The sequence below is a fragment of the Ahaetulla prasina genome, chromosome 2, assembly GCF_028640845.1.
Source record: "Ahaetulla prasina isolate Xishuangbanna chromosome 2, ASM2864084v1, whole genome shotgun sequence".
In the NCBI taxonomy this organism is placed as follows: domain Eukaryota; kingdom Metazoa; phylum Chordata; class Lepidosauria; order Squamata; family Colubridae; genus Ahaetulla; species Ahaetulla prasina.
Window position 1 is genome coordinate 163,490,176 of NC_080540.1, and position 20,768 is coordinate 163,510,943.

Below are 20,768 nucleotides of genomic sequence, written 5' to 3' on the forward strand. Positions count from 1 at the left end.
TCAACACTTTTAGAGTCTTTTGCTGTAGAATTCTTGGAAGCAAAAATATTCTAAACTTTTAATTTTAAAAGAGGAAAAAAGTAAAATGGACAGTTTACCATCCTTGTCTTGGACAGGATGGCAAAAGGAAAGTTTGCCATTTTTAGCATATAGCAAAACCTTGCTTAGCCTAGCCTACTTTAGCAAAGATTTTTATTTCCTCCTTTTATCTCTATGGGATTTTTTTCAATGACAACTCCCTCACAGTAAAACAGATCGATTTTTTGTCAAAGTGTAATATTTCTCATTCCCTTATGTTGGAAAAATTTCCATCTGGATTCAGTTCCAAGTGGGAAGAAAGACACTGGAAACATGGAGACTGTTTGGAAAGATGGTTTAATGGTAGATAGAACCACATGGGGTTTTTGGGTCCTGGGCAAAAAAGAGCACATGGTGTAGAGAGAGGGATATATTTATACACTCTCTTGGGCCCTGCCTTAAGAGTTTCCTCTTCCTGTACAAGAAATGTATCCCATTGGCTGTCAGACTCCCAGGGGGCGGGGATCTTAGCTAACTTTGTATAGGTCCATGATGGCGAACCTATGGCACGTGTGCCACAAGTGGCATGCGGAGCCATATCTGTGGACACACGAGTGTTGCCCTAGTTAGCTCCAGCACGCATGCGCACACCGGCCAGCTGATTTTTGGGCCTTCCGGGCCCACCGGAAGTCAGGAAACAAGCTGTTTCCGGCCTCCGGGCAGGCAGGGAAGGCCGTTTTTGCCCTCCCCAGGCTCCTAGAAAGCCTCTAGAGCCTGGGGAAGGCAAAAAACAGGCCTACTGGGCCCACTGGTAACCTTTTTGCCGTCATGTGCCAAAAGCAGAGGGAGCAATGGGGGGGAGGGTCGTGTGCGCATGCGTGGGGGCCATTGAATTATGGGTGTGGGCACGCATGCAAACCCCCCCATAACCCCCACTTTTGGCACGCGATGGCAAAAAGGTTAGCCATCACTGGTATAGGTTTCTGTGTCCCAGTCCTGGTTGAATCTTTCTGGGTGATGTAATAAAGAAGCTTTGGGCAATTCCTATTATGGCTTAATGGATTTGTCTTTTGTGTTGTAGATAAACTGGCCCAGCCTTTTGTCTTGCAAATAACATCTGCTGGGGGCAGGGAGCTGGGGCTGCGTTTCTGTCTTAAGATTACTATTTCTCTTTTAGGGGAAATATTCTGCTTTTTAATATTTCCTAGAATATTTCATTTTTCTAGGAGAGGGGTGGGTGCTAACTTCCTACACTATAGCATATATCGCCAAGAAAAATAAAAACCCTTTATAAAAGAGAAAAAAAAAATCCAGGTAGCTGAAATTCCTCAGACATTGCTGAGATAGAACTATTTCCCCTTCATACTAATTATAGCAATGATAAATAGATAATTGTCTAACAGAAGACATGCTTCTGAGGGACTTTCCTCTGAAATTAAAATTGGCCCTCTGGTGGTTATTTCTACCATAGAGCTCTCACATGTCTCCTTGAAATCATCTGCCAGCCATCTGCCAAAGCTTTGCTGTTAGCAATAAAGGCAAGAGAGCCAGTGAAGCATAGAGGTTAAAACGTGGAACTAGAACCAAGAGGCCGCAGGTGCAATTACAACATGATCCATGGAATATTACAGAGTGACTTTGGGCCAGTCATTTTCTCCCAGTACAATCTACCACTCGGTGTCATGGGGAGCAGGAATTGAAAATCCATGATCAGGCAGGGCATAAATCTAACACAAATAAATCTGATTGATCTCTCTTATAATTTGAGCAGAAAATGTTACAAAAGTGTGAACATGAAAGACCAGGTGAAATGTTTTGATCTCTTGAGGCATGGTCTGAGAAATGCATTTCAACCAAGCTTACCATTGCAGGCTATTTCATTAGTGTTGCGAAAAAAATCGGAATGAAACATGGACATTTGCAATATTTGCAGATAGGGCAAACGCCAATAATATTCTATAATTCCGGATAGGAGAGAAATATAACATGAGCATCTTTTGACTTTGTAGTCTCCTCCTTAAAGTATGCTGATTAAGTATTAAGTAATATTAAAAGTATATACTTTTTTGATACATTTCTTGAACTTTGGTAAATTTTCCTGATTGCTTATTTGTACCCTATGACTATCATTAAGTGTTGTATCATTAAGTGTTAAATTTGTACCTTATGACTATCATTAAGTGTTGTAAGTGTTGTATCTTGATGAAGGTATCTTTTCTTTTATGCACTCCGAGACAAATGGTATGCACCAAGACAAATTCCTTGTGTGTCCAATCACACTTGGCCAATAAAAAAAAATTCTATTCTATCTATTCTAACTTTAAATCAATAGGATAATATACACAAGAGAGACGAAATAATGACGGAAGGAATATCCTGATGGTACTTCGTGGATTTTAAGAGCAAGCTTTGGCCGATGAAAGCCGATGTCATTACAAATGCTTTCGCCTTTAAAATGCCACAAGTCTCTTCGCTGCTTTCTTTGCCACCGACGAACACTACTTTCTCCAGCTCCATTTTGCTTGCTCGTCCGTGTGACCTCTTCCTCAAACTCCCAATATAGTTGAAAATCCTAAAAACGGGATCCTACCAAAGGCTTTCATTGAATTTCCGTGACAACCCTTCACACAACCTCCGCGTTAAAAAGCAACGAAATCCCTCCTTGAAAACGAATAAAACTGCATTTCCCCCATTTGCAGGAAGAGCAGCTCTTTCTCCGATCACGTGATCCGCATCTAGGGACGAAACGGCCTAACCGCTTTCTCCTTCACCATGGAAACAGTCGCATTCTTCCGTTCCCCGCCTTCCACGGCATCGATCCGTGGCAAGGTGAGCGGCAGCTTTATCGTCGAATCACAGATGAGGGAGGGTCTTCAAGGTGCGTCACGCCCCCACTCTAGAAATTCGCAAAAGGTAGCCTTTGGCCTGAAAAGGAGGTAGGAAAACGGGATGTGCAGGTTAGACGAGGAAGAAGCGACTTAGCCAATGAGCGGTCGCTTAGATAGGTGGAGGCGTGGTCTAAGGAGCAGATTGGCACGGAGCCAGCCAATGCTGGGCAGCCGCGGCTTGTGCTCCACGTCGGCATCGGGGCGACCAAGATGGAGGCGCTGATCCTGGTAGGAGCCGGAGGGGCAAGAGAGGGGAGAGGGAGAATTGCTGGGGTGCGCGCCTGTTACTATGGTGACGGGCAGGTGGGCGGGGCGGAGCTAGTCGGTTGCTGCTGGGGTGCTTCTGGGCCTGGGCTTGAACTCCTCTGGAGGGAGTCCGGGCCCGGCCACCCGAGGAGACGCAGGGAGGCTGGGCCGGTCCATATGGCGGAGAGGGGACGGCAGGCTGAGGATGAGAGAAGCTCCAGGTGCTGCTTGACACAGGATGGGACAGAGCAAGGAAATTCCCTTTCTGGTCTTAGAGATTCTCTGCTCAGGCAGCAGAAACGTGAGCCAAATCAGCTCTCTCTTCTATAGAAAAAAAAAATCGAGTAGTTGCTGTTCCATCTATGAATTTCATCAAGGAAAAAAAGGATAAAAAGCCTCGTTCCCATTTCACAGATGGATAAAGTAGGACTTCCACTGAAGAAAAAAGCACTCTTGTACTCTTTATTTCTTAACTGCTTGCTGCTGACCTGGCTTTTAGGAGCAGGAGATATATATATTTTTTTCACAGAAATATGTTTGATTACAGAACTGCCTCTTAACTGCCTCTTAGGGCCGAGGTGTGGCTCAGGCTGTAAGAAGCCTGTTATTAAAACACAGCTGCCTGCAATTACTGCAGGTTCTAGTCCCACCAGGTCCAAGGTTGACTCAGCCTTCCATCCTTTATAAGGTAGGTAAAATGAGGACCCAGATTGTTGGGGGGGCAATAAGTTGACTTTGTAAATATACAAATAGAATGAGACTATTGCCTTACACACTGTAAGCCGCCCTGAGTCTTCGGAGAAGGACGGGATATAAATGTAAATAAATAAAAAAAACCCAAAAAAAACCCCGGGAGGTTGTGAAAATAACAGCTGGCTCTGAATAGGATCTGCAGTGTGCATCAGAGGCATTCAGAGTTGCTACAGGGCCACAATATGTCTTACCAGGATTGGTCAGTGTCTTTGCGGTATTTGTAAAATTAAACTGAAAGAAAACTTTTGTGCGCAGGTTTGTCCTGATGCCAAAAAAAAGCCTATGCTCATTCCATAAGTAAAACATAATCAAGACACTAAACCAGCCCTCAAAAGCATTTTCAGAAAGCGCTGCTATATTACTTGTAATTTACTTATTTGATTTATGCACACTGCAATCAAGGACACTCTGTAATTTTTAATGTATAAGGTACAAAGCATATTCACTGTATTTTAGTCATCTGACCCAGTTTCCATTTTGGAGCGTATGCTCCTTTCAAAAGCCAATAAATCTTTATCCCATGAAAAGATGTGTATCTCTGCCCCAAACTTTTGATGGCATCTGGAGAGTACAATACCTTGATATCACAGGAAGGCAATTGAAGTCTCCAAAGTAAAATATTCAACTCTCACTTTGCAGAGGTCAGCTTCCTATAACAGCTACAGGACAGATAAAAATACAAATGAACAATGGGAGAAGTTTCCTGCTAAACTTCTTCCCATAATACATCTACACTAGAGCCTACTAGAAAATGATGATCTAGCCTTTAACAGATAAGAAATAGCAGCCGTGCTCAATCCAGTCAAATCCAGCAAATTATTTATTATAATGATCAATCATATTCCTATGATACACCACAAATTTTACAAAGAGTTCCACCTCCTGTTACCATTTATTGATAGATTAGTGATGAGAAACCTGACGACAACACACTTTGTGAAGTTGAGCAACTAATCCTAAATGCACTTGTTGGGAATATGTTTCACTTGAAATCGGTATCGCTCTTGTTTTTTTCAGAAGGCTTGTAGTGAAATTTGATTTTCCATGAGTATGCAGCACATACCTTGTAAAACATGGAACATTAAATGTTCACTGACTGCTGGCTAAGTATCTACAATTGTACCACAACATGGGTTATTATGAAATCACATATGCATCTCATGTTTGTATTTGAAATTTTGGAATCCTGTATAGCACAATCTTAGTTGAAGTCTTGACTTCTGTCTTGACTTCTGGAAATACATCCTGCTGAGAGTAACTTTTAGTTGGAATCTCTGTGCTTTATAAATTGTTTTGCAGACTTGGGTCGAAATCTTGGGGTACTCAATAAGTTCCCCAACCCTGTGGTGTTGGCCTTATTCTGAACAGTGGAGAACCAGTATGTATTCATCTCTTTGTCAGTCAGCCACATTTCAAACGCATTACATGCCATTAATACAAATACAAGATCAACAAGACACTCTAAGGTGCTTGATATTTTGTAGGTGCTGGAATGTATTTTCATGCTTGAAGAGAAAAATATTATGGCATAAAATGGTAATAATAGATGGAATAATTTATAATTTGTAGCATTTGAAGACATTCTGAATCTGCTTCTAATATGACCAGCTACCTCATTAAATTTTATTTATGATTTTCAAATGTTGACTCTTCTGCATCCCAACCTCTTTTTCTTAATATTTACTATGCTTATAGTGAAATTAAAAATACCAGAATTTATCCCCGTGGTCTAATACCATGTTTCCTCCGAAAAGAAGAACCTATCTTATATATATATATATATTTTAACCCTGAAATAAGTGCTTGGCCTTATTGCCATACGCTCAAAAGCCCGAGTGGGCTTATTATCAGGGGATGTCTTATTTTGGGGAAAACAGGGTAGCATTAATGCTGGGAAGGTCTGCTTTTTAGGGGGCAGCAGTTACAGTTTTCTAAAGCAGGCTTAGTAGATGTCAGATATGTGAGATAATAATGAAAACCTAAGTATGTATCAGATAATATCTCAAAGTAATACAAAGGACATAGAATTAAAGAATGATAGGACTAGGAATTTGTCTTGGAATTCATAATTGGCAAGTCTTGGCAGTAAATTTAAGTGTAGGTAAAATGCCTTTGAGTCAAACTTGATTTCTGTTAATTTCATGGATATAAACATATAATATTCTTGACAATGGGGTGGAAGTAATTTTCGAGGTGGAAGTAGACTTTTTTTGATTTCCTATTATAAGACTTGCAATTTCTTCTAGTGGTCTCCCATCTAAGAACCTGCCAACCCTGATCCATCTTAGCAACCAAAAGTAGGCAGATGCCTCTACCTGCTCTTATTGAACAGCAGGGAGTCAGAAATTCTACTTCATATCTCTTAGCAGAATTTGTAAAATAGTGGGTTGTCTTGCTCTGGCTTAGGAGAACAGTAATACACAGTAATAAAAATGACAATTAGCATCAATACAAAAATTGTTTTGCAAAAAAACACACCTCCTAATGGAGTTCTTTTGGGTAGGGATGATTTGAGTTGTTTGAGAAACCAAGATGTTTTTAATGATCTCACATTCTTTTCCCCTTTATTATTGCTAAACGTTTAACTAACTTTGCACTTCGGTCCAATTGAGATTTTCTATGAGAAACAGATAGCATGAGGTGTAGAAATTGGTGTTTCTTATGAACACCTATTCTAGCTAGCAAACTATTGAAGCATTAGTGGGATGTTGTAACATAAAATTGAATGGGATAGCTAAAGTCACAATTATTTGCCAGATATTGAAGATATTTGAAAAAATGTAAAATAATGTCACGCTTCTTGCTATTTTTATTTCTAAATACTTTTTTCCTGAAACATTTATGTTAGTAATCTGATGGATTTAATACTGTTATTTTTACATGACTCGATAAATATTCTATGAATGCGTCGATTTATAAACAAAAACTCTTTGGGGCAGTCCATAATATGGGATGGGGTCCTGAGAGTAAAAAGGTTAAGAAATACTGCTCTGTAGCAGTGATTCTCAACATGAGCCCTAAGGCCCCTGATGAAGTCATGCCGTATTTCTAGGGAGCCACAGAAAATTTTTGAGAGAACTATTCAAACGTAAGAGCAAGACATTTGTCATAATCCTCACATTTCAGTGTATCTGCTAATTTCAGCAGCATAATCAATGAAAATCGCTACAGTTTATAGTACAGTATATGATACAGATTAATAAACAGTGCAAGCAGTAAAGTACCTTCAACAGTGACTGAGGGATCACAGAGGTAAATGAGGCTCAGAAGGGTTCCATGAGCAAAAAATAAGTTGAGAACCCCTGACCTGGAATATAGAAATAATATTCAAAACAGTCACAATAGGTCAAAGAAATAGGGCTAAAAATAACAATGCAATTTAAAAGAAGCGAGTGCATTTAAAAGTTGCATGGTTTAAAAATAATTGTCAATTGCAAATCAGTGTGCTGTGTCTGTGAAGCAAGCAAATGCTTTTTTAAAGGCCCTGTGAACCTGAAGCCTACTTGGCAAATCATAAAAATAACTGTTGTACTCTATTCTCTATTGGTCCGACCTCACCTCAACTATTGTGCTTAATTCTAAGTACTATGCTTTAAAAAGGATCCAGGAAAAAAATTCAACAGAGATAATGTGTTTGAGAAGGAAAATGAATGTTTTCGATTTTGCAGGTACCCAATAATGCTAGCTTTTCTTTGAAAAAAAAAAGTGGGCTGATTTGGTTATAAACTTTATACAGCAATGTTTCGAGAACTGTATTAAAAGGATGCATAAGGTCAATCTCTTATAAACAGTAGCTTCATTTATTGATTTATAAAGGATATGAGCCATTTTGGTTTCATTACCTTCTGTAATCTTAAACTCTGGACTTGCTGATGTTATACCCACTTCTTTTAAATTAGAGATGTACTGCCTGAGGCTCAGAGTTACTTGTGCCTGCACAAAATTCCCAAACTTGCTATAACATTATAACTTTTAATGTGGTAGGATAAGTGATTAAATACATAATTAGAAAATAACCATGGTAAGTATAATTAATTTCAATTAAATATAAATGAAATGAAAGTTTCTGCTGTAGCCCCATCTATTCCTTTTTGTAATATATCCAAGAAAAAGTTGGGCGCCACTGCATATATGTTAATGTGTATTACTTCAGTGACTTCAAGACCTGGTAAAGCTAAATGTCTCAGCTTGTTTAACTGAACAGTATTCTGGATTTGTGCTTCAATTTAGTTCTAAACAGACCTGAACAGTTTCATTCAGTTTAAACTGAATGGTTTAGAGTGGTATAATACTTTTAGTTATGTAGCTCACCAAATGACTCATTTTATTAAACGTATGTCCTCCGTTCCCCTTGGCAGGCTACAAAAGGGTTGAAAACAAAATCTAAATAGCATGAGGATTTCTACTTTTTTATTTGTTTCTGATATACGTGATGCTGTATCAGGGATTTTAAGTCTGTTGTTTCAAGATAATCTGACCTCATGGAATGGTACGAAGTTAAAATAGGAAAGATTTTTTTAATATTGTCAACAATGCTTGGAGAAAAAATGCTCCAACATTCTTAATTATGCACAGAGAAATTGAAGTTGCCTGCAGGTAGTCCATTTTGAATTTTTCTACTGTATTATGACGGTAACTGACATTCATGTGAGCAATGTTTTTATGTAGAGCCATTAAATGTTAAAAACCTTAGTCCATTCAATATTACAGTACATCTGTCAGGAGGTTGTTTTGTTATTCTCATTTTATATTTAATTACCTATGGTTTAATATCACTTTACAAAATTACAGAAATAAACCAGAATTGAGTTGATTTTGAATTTTAAAAAGAAAAATTTAAAATTTAAGTCACCTTGCAGCGAGATGGACAACAAGCAAACTTAATAAAATAAATAACTAAAATATTCATGTTCAAATAGCATTTTGTTTTATTTAGGTTGTAGGAAGCAGATGATTCTTACCCTTCATTTTGGAATTGTGGGAAGCTAGTATTCATACTGGAGTTTAAACTGAATGTTTCACTGAGGTATTATATATCTCTGTCTGGAGTTGGCATAATCTACTTGAGACTGACGAAAAAGAAAGATTTTAAAATAAATACCTTGAGATGCAAAGTCACAGCCTAGAAACTAATTGAACATCTTAATAAAAATGGGGCCATGGTATGGTCTCCTTAGAGATCTCTTAGGCTATTTTCAGACATCTTTGTGCTGTGTGCATGAAGATAAAATCAATAATGTGCTTCAGTTACATCCTGACTGAACTGTTCTAAAATGTACGGAGTGGGACAGTTTTTAAGAATCACTACATTAACCATGTTAGAACAGCTTTCTTGGATAAAATAATATTGCTTCCTGAAGATACGGTTTGCATTTTTGGTGGCTGGAATTAGTTGGCTCAACTAAAGATAATATATCAACTACATACATTTTTGGCAAGATCCATACTAGCCATGGTGACACAAGTGTTTTGAATCCCTGTTGGGCAGCTCTGACATTTTCTACTTCAAATTGCTTAGAAAAAGTGATCAGGAACCTCAGTTGGTTCACAATGCTGGACTGTTGATCATGATGCTTTTAATAAGCTCCATCAACATTGAGGGCACAATTCAGTGTGTGTTTTTAATAAATGACAAAACTCAGTATGCCTTGGGATCAGGGTGTTTGGAAGATCATCTTCTTGCCTCTGAGAGGCTTATCTGGGTATTAATATGTTCAGAAGAGGTCCTTTTTTGCATTACACCATCATCTGAGGTATGTTCACTAGGAATGCGAGAAGGGACTTTCTGGGTGACAGATCTGAATCTCTTGGCCAGGACAAGGCAGTTTAACTAAATCACTTGTCTATTTTGATAAGCAAATAGATTTTTATTCAGTCAATCGGTGGGCTTTTAAGCTATTCACAGAGGGATTAATGGATGCATGCTGCATTTTTAAAGAATATATGTGTCTGATTGACTTTTATGTGTTACTCTTTATATTTTACCATCCATTTTCATATTGTAAGCTGCCTTGAGCAATATTGATAATAGGAACATAGTAGAATATATTTCATCAATAAAATAAAAGTTGCCATTTCTCCCCACCCTCCATTTCTAATAATGCAGATCAGGGTGTTTTACAAGACAAAATATGAAACACACAAAGCAACAATTTTACACTATCAAAAGTTAATAAAGCTATAAACCTACATTCCATGCATTTGAGATGGATCTCAGTAGGAGTTATTTCTGAGTGTCAGTCACATGAGGTTGGATTATAAAGCATATTGCCTAACCCCACCCACTCCAAAAATCCTTCATAATGCTTATCAAAGTAAATTGTTCACATTCTCAAAAGTGGGAGGATTTATAAAACAACTTTCCCTAATCTGATGGATTCTATAATGGCTCCAAATGGCTTTAGGGCTATGAATATCATGGATTACAGAACAAGATTAGACTTTTCCTGAATCGGAAATACTAACTGCAGTTTAGATAGAAAAAAAATGGCCAAACATCATCATCTATAGCAGAAGAGATTTAACTTTTGAGTCTCTTATGAACAGCAGCATTGATAGTGTTGAGGAAAAAATGCAGTAGTTTATTTTGCTTTTGAAAGTGTGTCACTTTTTTCACATTAATTACCTAACTTGGAAAAGGTATGAGTTGGGCCCATTTGATTCTAACAATATCTCTTCTCATCTTTTCATTACCTTGCATGTGGGCTATATTGGCTTTCTGTAAACTTCAGTGGAAATGGCTCTGCCTTCTCCATGCAGCTTTCCAACTGTCTTTTGCAAATAAAACAAACATATATAATTCTTCCTACCATCTCTCCCTTTCCAAACACTCTCCTTCCTCAGGGATCTTGGCAGCTGTAAAATCTTTATGGCAGTACTGCTGCTATTGTGCTGACCATCTGGGCCACTGCACACCTAGTTTAATTGACTGAACTTTAATTTATTGAAACTTCAGAATTAAATGATCAGAATAAACTGTGCAGTAACTCTTAATGTCTTGTTCAAATGGTTGATTGCTCAAGGCAGCCTTTGGCTAGAACTGGAAGGCTTCAGAGAAAAAAAATATCCCACTTCTGGTTTTCCAGTTAATGCTCATTATAGATTTAAACTTTATTTAATTGTTTTCTCTCCAATATAAACTAGTCCCTTTGCTAAAGAGATGTATAAATTTTACTCTGATACATATATGTTGTGCATCTGTTTTTCTCTTCCTGGAAATAAAACTAAAGTGAGTTCCAGTCATTTGTCTATATTCATGGCAGCATTCAATCTGGATTAGATCAGGTAACTGAATATTTCTCGGATGTATTTATATTAGCCATTGGTTGCATAGCTTTAGATATTTGTACTGTTATGCTTGCAGTTTCTAAGATCTTCAGTGCAGAATTCATCTTGCTGCAAAACAGATCTCTCACATTGAGATCTGTGCACATAAATCTCACACGAAGTAAATATTATAGAAAGGGAGGAAAATTCCTATAACACTTCTGCCTCCTATGTTTGTGAGATAAATTTGTGCATGTGTGAATAGGAATGAAGAGAGTTAGAAAAACATTTGAATTTTCTCTGATGATGATCATTTCTCTCTGACAATGGATGAGCCACAGAGGAATTCTGATTTTTTTTCTCCACCTTCCTATGGAAACTGACAGTTTCTTCACGTTTCCCTCTTCAAACAGAAAACCCTTGCAATCCCAGTCCTTGCATCCCGTTTGTTTATAGCAAATTATTCTGGCAAATTTTGTATGAGAGTGTGCTCAATCGATGAAGAAGTTGTTCCCAATGTTGCTTTGAATGACTTGAAAATATAGTTTGGAACAATATGATATGATAGCAACAAGTCATCCAACATGGCTGATTTATTGGTCTTCTGATCTAAGAACCCTCAGTAATTGCAGAATTCACCGAATCCCCTAGATCAGGGCTCTGCAAACTTGGCTCTTTTAAGACTTGTGGACTTCAACTTCCAGAGTTCAACTCTGGGAGTTGAAGTCCACAAGTCTTAAAAGAGCCAAGTTTGCAGACCCCTACCCTAGATAATAAAAAGCCTCTGCATTGAGAAGCGTTGAGTATTCCCAGCCCCATATGCACGGTAACAATTTCTAAGTTCTAGTTCTTTGGCTTGCCTAGTAACAAATATGGATCCTGAACAAGCAGAATTGCTGGACACTATAGGACTAGAGATACTATTCACCTTGTTATCCTATACCATGAAATGCAGGTAGGTTGCTCTGCAAAAGACTATCATTTGCAAGAATCTTGACTATCCACCTGTTTTAAATTCTAGACTTTGTTTTGTGATGGCTTCAGGCGTAGTCTTAAGAATAGTGTTGTCCACTTCCATAGTTATCAGGATTCCTTGTTTCATAAAACTTAGGAAAAAACATTCTCCCTGCTTCCTTGGCTTTTAACTATATCAGTAGCCCAGTGGCTCAGAATGAGGAATCAGGCTGTAGCCCAGTGGCTCAGAATGAGGAATCAGGCTGAAGCTTAATGTGTGCAGGTCTGTTCCGCAGATGGTCTTCTGCTTCCATAGAGGACCTGTTGTAGCGCTTGAGGTGAAGTTCTGTTATACACTTTGACTGTGGCTACATGGAAGTCAGTGCATCACAGAACTTTGTCTCGAGAGCTTTTCAGCATCCATCAGGGGAAAAACATGGCTCTCCTCTGGCCCTTTCTCTCCAGCTTCACCTCAGGAGGCTGTTAGGAATTTGGGGAGCTGACTTATCCCAAGCCCAACTGTTGATGTTGGATAGGATTTTTATTTAGCCTATCTTGAAGCTCACCAGGAATTTTGTCTTGAGTTCTTCTTTAGGCAGAGGATGTGCTCCACCATGCAGGTACAGCCTTGTCTGAATCCTGTTAGAATATCCCATTGAGCTCTAAACATGGCAAGAAAGCGGTCCACGTTTCCCATAGTTTTGACCCTGTATGTCAGGATTGAACTGGAAAGTTTTATGTTGCATATTGACTTAAGATGGAAGCTATAACTGGTCATAGCTCTTGACAAGCTGATATTCGGCTGAACCAGCTTTAGGTAGTTTTGCTATTGAGTTGAGAGCGGTACCTTCACTTGTTTTTAGTCAAGGGGCAATCTGCAAAATTTATGGTCTTATCTTACTGCTTCTCTCATAAAAAGGCTGAGGCTCCAAGAACTTCTTAAAGGTGAAATTTTTGCAGGTACAGCGGAAATCCGCTCTTCTTTGCAATTATTAGAAGATTGTGTGCCTCTGCTTGAGAGAAATAGAGAGAAAAGAGGGAGGGACAGTATTTCTATCTCCAGTGTATAAATCCAGTTCAAGATAGATGGTTTAGTGGGCACAAATTCCCAAACGTTGATATGGGAAGGATGTTTACATAATACAGTACATTAACGAAAGACGAGTCTGTATTCTGGAGGAGTACATTGACTATGTCAGAGGTCAGCAACCTGTGGCTCTGGAGCCACATGTGGCTCTTTCACCCTTCTGCTGCAGCTCCCTGTCACTCAAAATATGCATGACAACCGCCAGTGTGCGACACCCACTGGCACACAGTTTATTGAGCTTTTCAACCCCCGGTAGGCCAGCCATGAACAAATCCAAGAAAAGAAAAGTGTCAGAAGAAAACAGAACCTTTAATTCAACTACATGTGCTAGTTTTGTGGCCACTCAAGAAATAGGCACGGGAAGGGTTTTGTGGCTCCCAGTGTTTTCTTTTCTGTGGGAAACGGGTCCAAATGGCTCTTTGAGTGTTTAAGGTTGCAGACCCCTGGATTATGTAATACTTTGCCTTGCCATGCATGTCTCTTTTTTGTTCTTCATTTGAAGTTTCTTATAGGCCTGTTTGGCCTCTGATATTCAATAAGCCCTCATGATGTACTAGCTTCAGTGCATCTTCTTCTCAATCCTTTGGAGAGTCTTCCAGCGCCCTTTTTTCTTCTTCAACTCTCTGGTGCGGTTGAAACATTCCATGTTCCCTAATTATTATATTATGGTTGATTGCACAGTCAACCAGAGATTTAGACTGGAGGGCCTTTTTACCCACCTATTGAATCTTTCCCCAAGGACCTGTCATAGACAGATGTTATTGTTTGATGGTGTTAAAGGTATCCTCACAGGATGTATGTAAGCACTTTCAAATATAGCTCCTTTTGCAATTGACTGGTGGTGATTTGGTCAATGCCAAGGGCGTTCATGTGATGTTTCACACGTTTTCAGATTACACCCAAGGCACCTATGACTATTGATTCTACCTTTGCTTTCTTTTGCCACAGTTGTTCTATCTGCAGGTTTTTATATTTTGTGATTTTCTCTGGTTGTTTCTCTTCTGCTACCTCCAGGTACCGCAGCGTTCACTGTCCAGAGGTTTTTTGTCTTTCTTATCAACAATTGTTAAGGGTGTTGAATGGCAGGTGTTGTCTGTCTGAATTCTAAAGTCCCAGAGCACTTTAGCGTCTTCATTTTCTACTATTTGTCTATTTTATAATCCCACCAGTTCTTACGTGTAGGTGAATGGTATTTGTAAATATTTCAGTGTACCATTATTGCTACTTTTTTTTGCCTTTGTTTTTTGTAATCAGACTGTGGGATCTCCTTGCAGCAATTGCTGCTGCTGCTACTACTACTACTATTATTATTATTATTTAGTAGCAGCATCAATAGTAGCAGAAGTAGTAGTACCGTAGCAGCATTTAAATTTATACGTGCCCAACTTCCAGCAACTCTTACTGAATGGGCTGCCATAATTTACCAAGTGACTCTATTAGACTGAATAGACTGTAAGTTATGCAGACCTGGAATGACATATAGTGACAGATTTATTTCATCAGTAGATCTATATGTGTGCTTCACATTATAAAATGGTAGCAGAACAAAAATGTCATTTGATCTCTGACAATTCATCAGACTTAGAGAAAAAGAAATGAAGTTTCTAGTCCTTGTGAGGGGCTATGTGAAATTTGAAAACATATAGAACTATAAACCTTGGAATCAGACCCACAGGAGTCAACGTGCAAGTTTCAGGATCCCTCACTTTTGGTTTTAATTTGTTTAACTCATTACTGTCACAATAGCTGAATAAAATTTGGGGACACAATATAGATTTCATTTCACCTCAGCATCTACATACTGTAGTTTTGTTCAGTGTGACAAGTTACAATGGTGATGCTGTGCATCTCTACTACCACACTCTGGTTAAAAAAACGAGTTAATGCACTTGGCATTAATCGAATGGAACAGTGAATGTGTACCTTTTTCCACCCCCCCAGAAACCATCTCTCTACACAGTGAAAGCCATTCTGATTTTAGACAATGATGGAGACCGTCTTTTTGCTAAGGTAAGTCACAGGGCCTGTAAAGAGTGGAAAAATTCAATTTTAAGAACTCAAAACTGTAGCTCCAATTGCAGGGTCTGCCTGCAATGCTTCCTCATTCCCCAAATCTGCATCTATTGAAAAATTCCTGGTTTAGAATGTTTCTTTTTTTTTCTTTTTTAATGAAGTTATCATATCTTTTTTCTGCCCTAGTGTATTATCTTGAAGGGCAAAGGAAATGTGTTTCTGCAGCTACATTTGATTTGGGTGGATAATTTATGAGATCTTGGCTCAACTTCCTTCTACCCAGATTCAAATGCCTTATATCTGCCTCAGTTCCCCATTTGTAGAAAACAGGGAAGTGCCTGTCAGGTTTATTATGACGGAAAAGAAACTTAGAATACCCTTCCACACCTTATAGATGTGGCAGACTATGCAGTTAAATGTGACCGGAGGAGCCATTGGCCCTCTCAATATTCTTGAGTTCATAATTTACAATAACTCCCAACTAGCATGTTTCCTGGAAATGGTGATCCAACCATATTTTACAGGATCCCCTGCTCCTGATTTTAACATATGAAATTGCCTTTGGCATGATTGTATGTCTCATTTGAATCTGGCCACTTGTTTTCTTTCCTTGCCTCTCAGCTAATCAGCTTTTCTTTTCCCATACTAGTATTATGATGACACCTATCCCACCGTCAAGGAGCAGAAGGCTTTTGAGAAGAATATTTTCAGCAAGACCCATCGGACAGATAGTAGGTTTCCCATGGATCATGATTTACCCATTATTTTTCAATCTTTGTTAATACATTCCAAAGGCCAGATCTATACCGGGGGGAAAACCAGAATTAATGTGTACAGGAAAGTTTTAAGAACATTTTTAAGAATGCTGTTGTTGTTTTTTAAAGTTCCCAGGTTATTTTTAATTTACACTTCATTTTTAGGAGAAATTTGTTACATCAAGGGTAAGCAGTCCATGTAGCTCTCTTATGAGAAGAGATTGAGGAGACTGGGAATGTTTGGCTGTGAAAAATTGAGTGAGAGGGGAAAAGATGCCAGTGTTCTTTAAATTCTGGAAAGTGGATGACCTAGAACAGGGGTCTGCAAACTTGGCTCTTTTAAGACTTGAGGACTTCAACTCCCAGAGTTCCTCAGCCAGCTGCTGGCTGAGGAACTCTGGGTGTTGAAGTCCTCAAGTCTTAAAAGAGCCAAGTTTGCAGACCCCTGACCTAGAAGAAAAGGAAAATGTGCTTTCCATTGTCTTAGAGTGCAAGACGCAGAAAAGTGGTCTTGTTACAGAAAGTGCATTTGGGTTGAATCTTAGGAAAATATAGTAAACACAGGTTTACAGTAGAACCAGCCTATTCAAAGTGATGGTGGGTTCTTTTTTATTGGATACAGTCAGTTGGATAGTAGTCCATGGATAGAGCATTTCAAAGTTCAGTTTTGAAACAAAATTTTCTTTTTGATGCCCCCTCCTATTACATAAAATCAAAAACTCACATTGCATGACTGTAATAAGATACTCCTTTCAAATTTCTTGTTTCCTGAGAAGCACCCTACATGTTCGTGCATGTGACCTGATGCAGGAATGTGGACTCATGCTGCACCCTGTAACACATAAGTTCTTTATGTAACACTAATTGCAAATTGGAATGAATATAAGCATTGATAGGTTATTACAGCAGTCCAGTTTAAACATTTTTTTAAAGCAAGAGCCAATTGTTTCTACAGTAGTGTAGATTCTCCCAAAAGCTTGCAATAACTCTGGGGCAACATTTTCTTGTTAAATAGCTTTTGAAAGTTAAGGATGGCTGTACTCAGAATACCAGAATATCATCATTACTCAGGATTGGAAATATAGCTTAGTTATATTTATTTACCTCCCGCCCTCTCTTGTTCCAGGTGAGATTGCCCTCTTAGAAGGCCTGACTGTTGTTTATAAGAGCAGCATCGACCTGTATTTTTATGTTATCGGCAGCTCCTATGAAAATGAGGTATGTTATTCTAGGAACAGCAGAGCAGCTGTTTGCAGTAGCATCGCTAGTTTCAACCATGCTGACATCCATATGAAGAAAATGTTGTTATATGATGGCAACCTTAGGTTTTGTGAAAACTGACTGCAAACTGCAAAATACTGTCAATACTTTCCTTGGACAGAACGTTATGGCAAGATTACCCTCTTTTATTCCATTTTAAACTGAGAACCTCATATATATTTAAGAGAAAGGACTAATGGCACCATTCTGGCACACCATGCCCTACTTTGGTCCCTCGTGACTTGTAGCAAAACACCCATCTTTTCTCCAGAAAAACCTCCAAACATTCCAGAATGAATGTAGCCTTTGGGGTCATTGTGTATGCATTTATGTTGATCCTATGGATGTGCTTTTCTTTTGCAGCTGATGCTAATGGCTGTGCTCAACTGCCTCTTTGACTCACTCAGTCAGATGTTGCGGTAAGAAGCTCCTTATTGGCTATAGCTGAGGTGTCTGGGAGCTGAGGTGCAAGATGTCTACAGGGAACTTATTAGAGACAGCTGATTTCCTTTCTCAGAAATAACCAGATTTTGATTAGATAACCCTCTCAGGATGTATTCTTGCGACTTGTATTAATAATCTGGACTCCATCTGTGGATTTACATGTTTGAGAATTGGTAGGTCCACCATGTAGGGCAGGGGTGTCAAACTGGCGGCCCATGCATCACAGACAGGCCACGCCCACCTGCTCTGCCCTCCCACTCTGCTTTTCCTCTTATCGTATAAGCTTTTTTTACATTTTGGGGTGGGAGGAGTGTCATTCTATCTAGAGCAGGGGTCTCCAACCTTGGTCACTTTGAGACTTGTGGACTTCAACTCCCAGAGTTCCTCAGCCAGCAAAGTCCGCAAGCAAAGCTGGTTGAGGAATTCTGGGAGTTGAAGTCCGCAAGTCTTAAAGTGACCAAGGTTGGAGACCCCTGATCTAAAGCTACTTAGTTCCGTTTGCCTCAGCATACTCAACTGGACATTGGCTGCTCTGCCCTCCCACTCTGCTTTTCCTCTTATCGTATAAGCTTTTTTTACATTTTGGGGTGGGAGGAGTGTCATTCTATCTAGATCAGGGGTCTCCAACCTTGGCAACTTTACGCCTGGAGGACTTCAACTCCCAGAATTCTGGGAGTTGAAGTCCACCAGGCTTAAAGTTGCCAAGGTTGGGGACCCCTGATCTAGATAACATATTTGCTTCTGATGGTATCATATCGCTGGCTGAGAAACACCATGTTAAAATAAAGGGTGTGTGTGGGATTTCAGTTTTGAACCAGGTCCCGATCCTTAGAAAATTTAAGAGACTGAAGTGGTACCCAATGCCCTAGTTCCGTGCTCAGTAACGTTCGGCATCTCTTGCAGAAAGAATGTGGAGAAGCGAGCTCTCCTAGAGAACATGGAAGGCCTTTTCCTGGCAGTGGATGAAATTGTGGATGGGGGGTGAGTCCAATGTCTTTAGAAATCTGTTCATGCTCAAATTTGGGTTTACCTATATATGGATCTTGTGCAGATCTCTGGACAAAATATGCATTCTCAATGGTAAGAAATGCCTTGGGTTGTTTCGGGAAATGTCAGTCTTTGTTACTCTTGCTACCCCTCCCCTTCCAAGAGCTATCAGAGAATGTAGTTCAATTTGTAGTTGAAGAGCTGCGGTGGCACAGGGGTTAGAATGCAGTACTGCAGGCTACTTCTGCTGACTGCCGGCTGCCTGCAATTTGGCAGTTCAATTCTCACCAGGCTCAAGGTCAACTTAGCATTCTATCGTTCCGAGGTGGGTAAAATGAGGACCCAGATTGTTGGGGGCAGTAGGCTGACTCTGTAAACCACTTAGAGAGGGGCTGTAAAGCACTATGAAACGGTATATAAGTCTTAAGTGCTGTTGCTATTGCTAATTTGGTGAACAATTATGTCTTTCTCTCTTATAGGGTGATTTTGGAGAGTGATCCCCAGCAAGTGCTACATAGGGTTGCCGTACGTGTAAGTGAGCCTTATCTGATCTTTTCTTTCTTGACAGCCTGTCCAGTAGGCAGGAGCTTTCTGACCCAATTGGATGACAGGCAGAGGCAACAGTCACTCAGCTTGTATTTGCAACAGATGAAAGGATGGCACAATCCCATATCTTTTATCTGGGATTGTCTGCAAGTGGGATGTAATGTTGTGGAGGCAGGGGAAGAGAAAGGATGCGCTCTTGATAAGCGATTGGCCTAAGTGGCAAATTGTAGTCCCTGATTTGGGAACAGAAAAGTAGGAGTCCATCAGGTCTATTTTTCAGAAAGGTCAATGAGATATTCTGCATCCCACCAAACAGAGTTCCTTCTTCCTATTTTAGGGGGAGGATGTCCCTCTCACAGAACAGACAGTCTCACAGGTATGTCTTCTGGTCAGATTTTTCTGTAGTATTTTACATTTTGCATATTATCCTCTTTCCATGTACCTGGCTGCCCTTGACTCTTCCTTCTAGTGAACCTTTCTTGAATCTACACTTGATTCAAGTGTAGTGTGCTGCTAACATCCTAGGGCAGGGGTCTGCAAACTTGGCTGTTTTAAGACTTGTGGACTTCAACTCCCAGGGTTAGCCAGCTTTGCTGTCAGAGGAACTCTGGGAGTTGAAGTCCACAAGTCTTAAAAGAGCCAAGTTTGCAGACCCCTGTCCTAGGGTTATGAGGGCAGTTGCATCAGATGTGAGCTTTGAAGCATGATGCAGAACTGAATGTGCAACTGGTCTTTGCTTTCATTTCAATGATCCAAACTTTGAATGTTTAGATTTGTTGAACAGCCCTCTTCCACCCGATGCTGTCCCACTGTGGGATGAGCAAAGTTGTTGTAACTTGGAAATACGATTACAGGATTTGACAACTCCACAAAAGATTTTCATCAGTCAGTTGTGGTTTTGACAAACTGGACTCCCATTTTATTTTATTTAGGACTCAGGATTTGCATTTGCACTGAATGTGAATAGATACTAGATTTGCCCTTCTCAGCTTTAGTTTATGTCTCTGTTATGAACCCCTCTTCTGAGATATTTTTCTGTAAAAGGATTATGTGGGTGGACAGTTGTGTAAGAAATTCATGTCACCACCAATGTTTACCACCTTCTTTTTGCAGGTACTGCAGTCAGCAAAGGAACAGATTAAGTGGTCCCTTCTGCGATGAAGAACCATGTGGGATCTGCTCCATTGACCTGCTGTCTCCAACTGAACCTCCTGTGTGTTTGTCTTGCACTGACCAAATTATAACATGACCACCATTTTTGACAGATTTCTAGCTATTTGCAAATTTCATTGCTCTCCTGTTGATTATTAGTGCTATTACCGTATTTTTCAGAATATAAGACACACTGGAGTATAAGATGCAGCTTAGTTTTTGGGGAGGAAAATGGGGGGGGGGGAAATCCGCCTATTGGGTATTCATCTGGCTAGCGTCCGTAGTCTGGTCAGCTTCAGCACATTAATTTGCTGGTTTTGAGCACGCGCACACGCTTTTTATCCCCTGCTTTTATCCCCAGCTTCTAAAGCACGGCTGATCTTTGGAGAGAGAAGCAAT

At 39.6% G+C, this 20,768-nt stretch overlaps 1 protein-coding gene across 2 annotated transcripts; it reads left to right on the forward strand.

Annotated features, from left to right (window-relative positions):
* Positions 1 to 2,933: 2,933 nt before the first annotated feature.
* On the forward strand, positions 2,934 to 20,483 carry COPZ1 (COPI coat complex subunit zeta 1). 2 transcript variants are annotated; one of them, XM_058174130.1, is made up of 9 exons: positions 2,941 to 3,134; positions 15,154 to 15,222; positions 15,875 to 15,956; positions 17,107 to 17,198; positions 17,604 to 17,659; positions 18,588 to 18,665; positions 19,151 to 19,202; positions 19,555 to 19,593; positions 20,331 to 20,483. In XM_058174130.1, exons 1-9 carry the CDS (start codon positions 3,117 to 3,119, stop codon positions 20,376 to 20,378), a joined length of 534 nt encoding a protein of 177 aa, XP_058030113.1. In that variant the 5' UTR covers positions 2,941 to 3,116; the 3' UTR covers positions 20,379 to 20,483. The 2 variants fall into 2 exon arrangements, with proteins under 2 accessions (XP_058030114.1, XP_058030113.1); XM_058174131.1 differs by lacking the exon at positions 19,555 to 19,593 and having other exon boundaries at positions 2,934 to 3,134.
* The last annotated feature ends 285 nt before the right edge of the window (positions 20,484 to 20,768 follow it).

Excerpts from the sequence above, each read along its gene's own strand:
- COPZ1 (XM_058174130.1), top strand. Across the intron at positions 19,203-19,554 it reads TACATAGGGTTGCCGTACGT|GGGGAGGATGTCCCTCTCAC; the intron begins GTAAGTGAGCCT and ends TTCCTATTTTAG. Across the intron at positions 19,594-20,330 it reads CAGAACAGACAGTCTCACAG|GTACTGCAGTCAGCAAAGGA; the intron begins GTATGTCTTCTG and ends TTCTTTTTGCAG.